The 11,211-nt window shown below is 41.0% G+C and overlaps 1 protein-coding gene across 1 annotated transcript in view; it reads left to right on the top strand.

Moving 5' to 3' along the window:
• The window catches only part of Bend6 (BEN domain containing 6), a 58,674-nt gene that overhangs the window by 42,028 nt on the left and 5,435 nt on the right, over positions 1 to 11,211 (top strand). Inside the window, exons 4-6 of the mRNA XM_021172435.2 lie at positions 7,053 to 7,273; positions 7,871 to 8,063; positions 9,020 to 9,139. Coding sequence (XP_021028094.1) covers positions 7,053 to 7,273; positions 7,871 to 8,063; positions 9,020 to 9,139 — 534 coding nt within the window. The remainder of the gene's footprint in view (positions 1 to 7,052; positions 7,274 to 7,870; positions 8,064 to 9,019; positions 9,140 to 11,211) is intronic.

Below are 11,211 nucleotides of genomic sequence, written 5' to 3'. Positions count from 1 at the left end.
CTCTCTCTCTCTCTCTCTCTCTCTCTCTCTCTCTCTCTCTCTCTCTCTCTCTCTCTCGTGTGAGTGTGTGTGTGTGTAACACTTCAAGCACACCCATCCAATACAAGTGGCAAGCGAGTGCAATGCAAAAGGAAGTTTGTGGTATTCAATCTGTCGAGTGACTACATAGCCAGGGAACAGAGTCCACGTAAAGCTCAAGTCTTCCAACAAAAGAGATTCCAGTAAAGACTCATAAATTGCACTTTTCCTCAGCACCTAACTGTCTCAGAAAGCTTAATGTCAGCATCTTATAATCTCCCTCCCACCTTGAAATGCTACCAAAAGTCCGTTTAAAATAGACAGAAGCACAAGGATGAAGAAAACTCTAGAGAAGATCACACATAAATGATGCTGATGTAATCATAGAAACGGACATGCAGGTGATAAATGCTGACTGACTTGACCCGGGCAAGTGGAAATGCTGAATACCATGGCTGAGCCTGCGGTGAGCCGCGAAGAACAGCAGGGGACAGATTAAAATGAAATAAGCTGAAACCATGCTGACAAATTGATGAAAGCTGTAGGAATCGTACTCATGAGAAACTAGTGGCATGAAAACCAGAAGAAAATCCTATACAAAGACTCATCCAGACCACAAATTCTTAAGTACACTGTCATTTCTGGACTACATCTGAAGCCGGGGTTTTCTTTCAAGAGAAGCCAAATCAAAGCTATGGATTCAGGGCCATTGGGCACATCTAAGAAAAAGAGTATATGGTTACTTGAGAAACTATTCTAGCACAGACAAATGAGATAGCTCAGAGGATAAATTCTCTCGTCACCAAGCCCTGTGATCTGAGGTTGATTCCCCAGAGCCACGTGTTAGAAGGAGAGAACTGACCGCTCCAAGGTCTTCCCCTGGCCTTCACGTGTACACTAAGGCACATGTATGTATACACACACACACATATTCGTGCACATACAAAATAGAATACATAAAATGTAAAAATAAAATAATACACAAAAATGTTCTGGCATGGGAACCAGGAAATGAAAAAAAGGCAGGTATTCGAAGACCACTCCACTAAGAAAAGAATCGGTATCCCTGAAACAAGAACAGTAATTCTCAAGAGGAATATTCAGAGAACTAGAACTTAGAAACGCAATAGACTATCTGGAAGTGAAAGTTAAGAAAATATTATGGATATTAGAGCAAGAAGACAAATAAAAGGGAAATAAACATTACTAAGCCAATACAGAATTAGTCTTAACACCCAAACAAAAAACCCTAAAAAAATAGAAGCCATGTTTTAAAGAATTCATAGTGTCTTTCTAGAACTAAAGGGTGTACATTTCCGGAGCAGAAGATGCCACCTGAGAGCAAATCCATTTATGAACTTGAGCTACGGGTGTAGCTTGGGGACCAAGGGTTTGCTTAGCATGCACAGAGTGCCAGGATCGATTCCTTGCAGCACAAGTAAAGATAAACGCCTGTTTCCCCATAGTAAATTATACTTTGGGTTATAAATACTGATTGGCAGATATGAATAGTAATGATTTTAGCTTTAATGAAATTTGTATTTAAATATAGGCATATTATTAAACATTTTATAAGATTAAAAACCATGGACTGGAGAGATGGCTCAGAGGTTAAGAGCACTGACTGTTCTTCTAGAGGTCCTGAGTTCAATTCCCAGCAACCACATGGTGGCTCACAACCATCTATAATGGGATCCAATGCCCTCTTCTGGTGTGTCTGAAGGGAGCAACTGTGTACTAACATACATAAAATAAATCTTTCTTTAAAAAAAGAGTAAAAACCACTTGCATTCCAATCTAATGAATTAAAAGTAGTTGCCCAAAGCACTGTGAAATTTCAGACAGAACCGAACAAGCACGTCAGAGGCTAAGGACAGGAATCAAAATGGCATTAGCTGACTCACCAGGGACTCTGCAGCTCCTATGGGGGCTGAGCCATACTTTCGACCATCGAAAGGGAAGTAACAATTCTATATGGCATGAAACTATGAACCCAGTAGAAGGGTAAGGTAACAATATTACATAAAATCTCAAAAATACTCACTACATACTTTCTACTTTAGAGCCAAAAGTAGAATGTGCTTCCCCCATATGAGACAGTAGTCCCAGAAAAAGAAAAGAAAAATATGGTATCCAGAAATTGATTAAACTAGCAATCCTGCTGGAAAATGTAGGATAGTGGAGGGAAGTGTGGCTGTATCTGTATATATGAACTCTGTGTGTTCCCATGTCAGGGGAAGAATGTAAAGGGGCCTATGTTGCCTTATGACATTGATGAAGTTCTCTAATCCAAAAGAGTCAAGAAATAGTTACACATGTATATTACAGTTATTTAAGGTTATAAAGACTAGTCCATACCTAACAAGGAAATGGGTTAACGTGAGAGTCTCTGTGAGTAATCAGGAGAGGGGGAGGTAGTGGGGAGGATAGAGAGGAAGAACACTGGGCATTAAACCTTATTTTATTTAAAAAGTAATAAATAGATGCCATCGAGATGGCTCAGTGGGTAAAGGCTCCTGCCATCTGCCATCTTGGCAGCCCTGAGTTCCATCCCTGTAGCCTACATGGTAGAAGAGAGCTAATTCCCACATGTTGTCTTCCTATGCCCACACTTGTGTATACACACACACAGACACACAGAGAGGGAGAGATAAAATATATAAAATAATAATAAATCCAAGGTAGGAAATAGATATCAGTATCTAGTGCTGCTGGGTTTTAACTGGTTATTATAGACTGGAAAGAAAAAAAATAGAGAACTGATTCCTATCGATTACAAGTAGCTTTAAGTGTTGACTAATCACCCCAGCGTAAATGTGTGGGATGTGAGGGAAAACATACAACTGAGAAATATACAAGCCTGTATAAACTGAGAGGCATGTCACAGTCAAAGAAAAGAAGAAAAGATGCCAATTCATCCTGAAGAGGCTAGTAGCTTGCTTTCTCCATCAAAATACCAATGGTCATTTTTGGTTTTGAGCCTCCCAAACACTGGGATTCAGGCTTGCACCTCATCCGTTCTTATACGGTGCTGAGGATGCAGTCTGGGACCCCTTGCATCAGGGCAAGCGCTATGCCAACTGAGTGACATCCAACCCTTATTTTTGCTTTTAATAATTGACCAAACTATCCTTAAATTAATCTGAAGAGTTTTTTTTTTTTTAATTTCCTTTTGGGACTTCAGCTGAGGAGGGAGGTCAGCTGGGTGCTTTCCCTGCCTCTCTGAGCTAGCAGGCTTCACTTCAGCATATGACTCCCAAGTCTTGATTGGTAGAATCGAATGTTTGAGATTTTGTTAAAAACAACAGGAAGCAGATGAAGTATTTACAATGGATTGGGCATGTAGACAGTATGAGATCAGAATTAGCTATGATGTCTGCTAGCAAATAAACCAGGCCAACTCACTGCCTGTAAACCCAGCTCCAGGGAATCTAACACTCTCTTCTGGCCCTCACCAGTACCTGCATTCATGTGTGTGCGCATGTTCGCGCATGCGCGCGCGCGCGCACACACACACACACACACACACACATATGCATGCATAAAAAATGTTAAGTAATTGTTTTGAAAAAATATGAGGAGTCCACCTGTACCTTAGTTCATTGACAAAAAACGTTCATGACACAGTCAACGATCAATGATTGGTCTACCATCCAGGGACTAAACCTTCAAGGTGTGCAAAACAGAGCCTTGAATTAAAGCAAAGAAAATGTTAAAATGCTTCATAATTTACAGGAGTTAGTAACAATAGCTAAACCATTATGCACTAGACCAGTGGTTCTCAACTTTCCCAATGCTGCAACCCTTTAATAAAGTTCTTCATGTTGTGGTGACCCCCTCCAACCATAAAATTTGCTGCTTCATGGCTGTAATTTTGCTACCGTTACAGATTGTCATGTAAATATCTGTGTTTTCTGACAGTCTTAGGTGACACCTGTGAAAAGATCATTTGACCACCACAAGTTGAAACCCACAGTTGAGAGCTATTGAACTAGACATTCTTATAAGCATCCTATAAATGCCCTATACGTTCATAACAAACTAAAAGGGGGAGGGGTGATCAGGCTATTGCTTACCCATCAGGGATGCATGAGGCCCTATATCATGGCAAAGCAAAGGAACAACCAAACACTAGCATCCCATGCTCAGACACATCAGTCATGAAAGAATTCAAATAATCAAAACGCAAGCACACACATATTTAACCTCGGAACTTTAACCTGCCAAAAAAGATGAAATTGTTAACAAGTGTTAACACCTTTTCTTACTGACTCAAGGAAAAGGGCTTACATGAGGGTGATGTACGTCTGGAAAATGTCTCTGCAGAGCAGTTTAGCATAGCTTTGAGAACATTTGTACCTGATGACCCGATTATGTTCTTGAGACTCTTCAGCATCGACATGACTAGAGACAGCAGCACAATTTGTGTCTTCTAATGGCAAACAGTTTATCAACAGGTGAATTGATTATTCATCACAGTGACTAAAATGCAGGGGCGTGGAACACTAGTTAGCCACACACAAAAAAGGTAATTGATTATACACACAGAGTGAATGAATTTTAGAGTCCGATGCAAAAGAAATAAAGAAAGAAGACCAAAATGCAAAGTGGAAGGTATGTCTTGGAAGCTGCTCATGTTGAGTTCTAGAACAAACAAAACTTGTGCACATCTAAAGCAAGGGACTTCCTTACAAGGCCATAAAGAACTTCCTGGCTCAAACGCATTCCCTTTCCTTACCTTATTTCTTCTTTTAACTATGTAAGTTAGACTTCAAAGTCCATGCGTTTCAAGAAGAGCTAATCAAACAGGAAAGACACTCACCTACTGGCCTTAATGGGAAGGAGAGCTGGGACACAGCACTGTGTGGCAGTATGCTCCTAATTCTGTAACATAGTGAACACCAACAGAGAAGAGAAAGTGCAGATGAGAAAGGCTTAGCCTGATACCCAACCTTTGTGATCAGAGAAACCGGTAAAGAGCCTTGAAGCCCCACTTCACGTCGGCTTCCATCTTCTCTACATTCCATCTTTGGCACTTCAGGTCTTCAAGTGCAGAGAGCATGTGTACCTTTGTCTCTAATGGCCTTTCTCCTTCTCTGTGACTCTTTAATTCCTATTTCGTCCCCTGCTTGCAGCTTAGTGTTGATCACCTCAGAGAAAGATCTTGCCCTCACTGAGTCCAACCTTCACTGTTATAGCCTAAGTCTGAACCCTGTGCTAATTGCTTTTGCTGTTACTCTGACAAAACACCTAATATATGCAGCTTAAAGAAGGAGAGATTTCCTTTGGCTTGTAGTTTCAGAGGGTTAAGTTTGTGGGTGTCTGATTCTGTTTGGGGGCCTAGAGTGAGGGAGTATTTTGGGTGGAGAAGTGGCTGATGTCAGAGTAGACAAGAAGCAGAGGAAGCCAGCCAGGAACCAGGGACCAGGTATAATGTTCAAGGCATGTGCTGCAGGGCCCCTTCCTCTAGCTAGGCACACCTCCTAAAGTTCCCACAACCAGCTGGGGTCCAGCCATGCAACAAATGAAACTTCATTGATGTTTCATATAAAAGCCAAAGCATATTTCATTTGTCTTCATGACATTTATACAGTTTTATTTCTTTGGGTCTACAAGCTAGCCTCCAGAATGGCAAACTTGCCCAAACTTGACACCAAGTACAAATTTGAAAATTTTTCCCATACCGCCTCTACCTTTGATAACTTGTTAGGAAGAAACAAAACTCACAGAACTCATTGAAACCCATTATAGTCACAGTTGCATTTGTGCAGTGAGGGGAGGATGGAAGGAGCAATTCGAAGTAGAATAGAAAGGAGGCATCGTCTAGGCTACCAATATAAAGCTGTTAGGATGGACACTTTGTTCTACCATCATTGTGACTGTACATAGAATATTGATCCCTGGGAGGCTCCCCAGAGCTCTGGTGCCCAAATACTTCCTGAAGCTTCACTACGTAAAGTGTGATGGGTTTATTCACTGCCCATGTGTTTGAACACTGTCATTAGTCAGTGTTTTTATGATTTCTGTCTGTGTCCAACCTTACTTCAGACTATTAGGTGTGGAAGGCTCAACTCCTAGCGACCTCATAGAGTAAACTCCTAGATGTGTTCTCAAGGATTCACCACCTTTAGCACATACCTCTGTTGTTTTAGGAAAGTCCAAGGATTTACCTTGCTCCTGTTCAGTACAGGCTTGCTGATTGATTAAGCAGCAGCACATGGGGAGTGCTTAAAGTCCTTCCTGAAAGAGCAAGCAAGGAGATTTTTCTGTATTAAATTTTCCTGCTAACACAGCACGCGTGTCCTGGTTTGACTACATCACCAGTTATTGTAAAGATTATAGTTCAACAATATGCCTGATAAAGATACTCCCCAAAAAGGAACTCGGGGGCTTCCTGCTGTAACAAATAGCACCTTCAACCACTAAGTGAGGAATTAAATTAGGCAGAGTCCAAGGTCTCTTCCTGCTCCAACCACAAGCTATTCTTCCTTAGAAAACAAACAAGCTATAGCAAAAAGACTGGTTTGCAGGGTCCCATGAAACTTTGAATATGTAACTTTCCAATAACAAAGAAACAGAATAAGTGAGTTGATCTCCAAAACTCATCTTTAATATGTGACAACATGGGTTTGAGTTGCAGCAGTACAGAATTATTAGTTTGGTGAAATTTGGCTCCCTGGCTAAAACAATCACAAACCTTATCTTAATCCATGGTTAATCCATTTAGCGTGGCACTTACATTGGCCTAAGGTGGGTTCCTAGGAGGTGACTGATAACAGTATGTCACTACTAAAGAGCTCCCATGTCCTCAAAGCACAGTCCTAGCAGTTAGAGAAGAACCAACTTTTGAAACATTGTTTTTAGTTCAAAGTAAGGCATAGACATTCATATATAACCAGTGTTTCAAAACTCATTATCAAGCAGATTACAGGAAATAAAAAATTCTAGATGCCTTTTCAGCACACACGCACACACACACAAATGCAATGCTCCAAATGTGTTTGTAAAATGCTACTTTTCTGTTATCATTCCAGTGTTACCTCAGGCAGTCACGCAGTTTGAAGAACTGGTTGGAATGGCAGAGACCCTCCTTAAGAGTGGAGGAGCCGTGTCCACACCAGCATCCACTCTCTGGAGAGCAACAAACAACTCCTCCCCAGATTCGTTTGCTTCTCTGTGCAGTAATTCCAACTCTACTTCCAGCTCCCCAAGTTCCGTGAAGGCTGAGGAAGAGCAGCATCCTGGTGAGAAGCAGGTGGGTTGGAATATCTTCCCTCTGCTTCTCTGGAGACAACTGAGCAGAAAAACTAAAGGAAGGGGTGAAGCAATGGGGTGCCACCACCAGACAAAGTCTAGACAGACTAGGTCCCTTCCATTAGAATCCTATCATGCAGAATCATCTTATTTTAAAGATGAAAGTTAATATTTGTGGAACAGACACTGAGTTTAGAAAACTAAAAGCAAGGCTGGGCAGTGGTGGGCACACCTTTAATCCCAGCACTTGGGAGGCAGAGGCAGGCGGGTTTCGTAGTTGGAGGCCAGCCTGGTCTACAGAGTGAGTTCCAGGACAGCCAGGACTACACAGAGAAACCCTGTCTCAAAAAAAAAAAAAAAAAAAAAGAAAGAAAGGAAAAAGAAAAAAAGAAAACTAAAAGCAAATAAATCAGGGGGAATAAAAGCAGCTTTTCCTCTAACTAAGATGTAAAATATATACTAAAGGTACGAAATACCTTAAAGAGTAAATACCACCTTAAAGAGCATTGTTGTTTTTCCAATATGTCTTAATTAGCATTTTTATTTCTCCAGGTATCCTCTCTTTTTCTAATCTCAGTTATCATTTCTTATTTTGTAGTTCACGATTGAGAGATGGCAGATTGCCCGTTGTAATAAGAGCAAGCCTCAGAAATTTATTAATGATTTAATGCAAGTACTTTACACAAATGAGTACATGGCCACACACAGTCTGACTGGGGCAAAATCCTCCACTTCAAGGGACAAGGTTGTAAAACCAGCTATGAATCAGAATGAAGTTCAAGAAATCATAGGTGATCATTTGATTACATTGTATTTTCCCATGAACCTGAAATGATGTTACCATTCACAGTTGGGTTATTATTTTTTTTTTAGTCCTTTTTTTGTTTGTCTGTTTCAGATTTATTTTTTGCAAAAAAAAAATAGAATATTCTAATATTGTTAAACATGAAAAGATAAGAAAACTGAAATGTGGGCATGGTGGTGTGAACATGTAATCTCGACCCTTGAGAGATGGGTGAGGGAGGGTTCAGAGGTCAAGGTCATTCTAGGCTCCACTGCAGAATCAGCAGCCAGCCTAGGTTGCATAAGACCTTGTCTCAGAAGGGGGAAAAATGGATACTGAACTAAAAGTGTCCAAAATAGAGACATTTGGACTAAAAGAACTCAAAGCTTCAGAAAATAACCATGTCACTGTTTTAAAATGTCAGTAACAATTTGTATCCCTTTCTCTTTCTTAGTTAGTTCCCTTATGTTTTGTTTGTTTCTAGAAAGATAGTTTTAAAATTAGTGAGTCTCCTTTAAAATGATCTACCTTTCCCAATTTTTGTTGTTTGTGCAAATATCCAAAAAACAAAAAAAAAAAATTGTTAAGAGACTCTCTCACCAAGCTCTTTACTTACTGTTTCTTAATAAGTGATCAATTTGTTTTGAGTAATATTAAAAATGAATAAAATAATTATTAAAAGTTTGGAGCAAAGAGAAAAAAAAACATGGAGTTCATAGCTAGCAGATGAGTTAAAGCTGCCTGGTGTCACAGAGCGACACACATATACATGATCTATGTATAGTGTTTCTTTCTGTGAGGTTCAGCTAAGCTTTAGAAACATGGCCGTATTCATCTGCTTAAATACGTCATGACGATTTCAACTCCTTTTGTAAAACGGAGACAAAGCAATGTTTTTGCCTCCATTCACAGGATGCAAACTCCTCACGACGTGCTTGTGTGTGCCGCTGTGATCTCTTACAGGAGTAACAAAGCAGGTGTTTCCCAGTGCAGATGACGTCTCAATCAGACGGATGATAGGACAGAAGCTGAACAACTGCACGAAGAAGCCGAACGCGAGCAAAGCTCCGAACTCTCAGGATGGTGAGTAGAGCCTAATGATGTGTCTCTCAAACCTTCACTGTCTTTCATACAACACACTATCCTGCTGCATTTGCCAACTGGCTTTCTCTAGACGCTCACCTAGGAGACATTAGTATCCTCTGAGATATGTAAATTTGGGAAGATTTTGAGATCTGCCAGAACCCATCCCAGTATCTGAGAGGTCCAATCAGGAAGAGACATCTTCCTGACAGAAAAAAGTAAGAGAAAGAGATCAAGATACCCCAGTTTCATTCAAAGGTACACCTCAATAACCAGAAGCACCCCATTAAACCCAAACTCCCAGAATTCCTAACATCTCTCCAAAAATGCCAAGCAGGAGACAAGGTATTTAATGCATGTGCCTTTGGGGCACATCTAAACTTTTTCTATCTGGCATACACACACACACACACACATATAACTCTGTATCACATATATATATAAAACTCTACATCATACACACATACACATATGTATATAATGCTATATCACATATATATATATAACTACATCATACACACACACATATATATATATATATAATGCTATATCACACACACACACATATATATAATGCTATATCACACACACACACATATATGTATATAACTCTACATCATATGCACATATATGTATATATAATGTATCTTGTAGACATACATATATTCATTTATGTCAACAGAGGTTCAGAAGCCTGGAATTCCTAGGCACTCAGAGCCTAACAACCATGCCATCTTCTGTGTGGCTATGCCTGGCTCCCAGTACAGAGCGCAGGTTGTCACTGGTTGATAATCAGATGATGATGGCTGAAAGGGCAGCTGTTTTCTGTCTACATTTCCTGTCTTTGAGAGGAAGAGCTATATTCTCTCTCTTCCTTTTTGAAGAATGCGTTTGTTCTCATCCCACACCTGCCTTCTTGCTGCCTGCCACTGCATTGCTAAGAGCTCACAGATTCCAGTCTTCATGGTCTTTCCCTGGTTCTCATCTCTTTCTCACATGAACTAAAGGTGATTTGAAGGATTGCAGAGTCTTAGGTCATCACCTCTGGACAATCGTGCTGAAGACCTAAGAGCCTTGGCCTGAAATTCTCAAAGCTGTCTGTCTCTAACAGAATATTTCTTATGCTTATGTTATAACAAATGATTTCATACAATGTTGTTTAGACAGAGGGTCAATGGTTCTTTTGCCCTCTTGCTCCTGTTGTGCCCTGAGTCCACAAGAAACCCAGACGAGCCCAAGAATTGCAAAGTCCACAGCAACACACAAGAATCTTTTATTTTCAAGTTTGAACTCGGTTTACCACCTAGCACTCACTGTGTGAATGCTGGCAAGTGACCCTGAGTCCAGAAAACGTTGGGCTTATATACAGTATAGTTAGGAGAAATAGTGTGAATATTCACAGAAAAGGGGAGTAGAGGGTTGAATAGTACTGAAGCGGGAGCGGGGTTAATGGGAGTCTGTTCAAGGACTAATTTGATGGCCAATCGTAACTGTCTGTGACCTGACCTCTGTTTACCTTTTACTTTTTCCATGGTCTCCCTTGAGCTTGTTATTTCTCTAAGGTCTCAAGGACAGGCACCTGGAAATTATCAGAAGTGTTGGCTGTTGGTTTTTGGAGACACAGAGGCTGTGCCATTCTAATGCTAGGGGAGGGGGAGGGGCTGTTGCAGGAGGACACAGTCTGCATATAGTGGTGGTGGTGGGGGGGGGTTGTTGCAGGAAGGAGGATGGGAGCCTCTGGCAGGGAACACAGAGTCTCTAGTATCAGTAATTTGGGGGTTACAACACTCCCATCAGCAGATGTTTTGAAATATCTGGAGAGCTTTTGGTTTTTACACCTGGGTACCACTCCTGGCATCCAGCAGACAGCAGTGCCTCTGAACAGCCTACAATTCACAGGAAAACCTCTCTCTTGAACCTCATCCTACTCAGCAAAGATCTGCCCATGTCACCGCTGAAGTTAAGAAACCCCGGTCCAGCCGGGCGTGGTGGCGCACGCCTTTAATCCCAGCACTCGGGAGGCAGAGGCAGGCGGATTTCTGAGTTCGAGGCCAGCCTGGTCTACAAAGTGA

Source organism: Mus caroli, chromosome 1, assembly GCF_900094665.2.
Source record: "Mus caroli chromosome 1, CAROLI_EIJ_v1.1, whole genome shotgun sequence".
NCBI lineage: Eukaryota > Metazoa > Chordata > Mammalia > Rodentia > Muridae > Mus > Mus caroli.
This window is presented reverse-complemented; position numbering and strand designations above follow the sequence as displayed.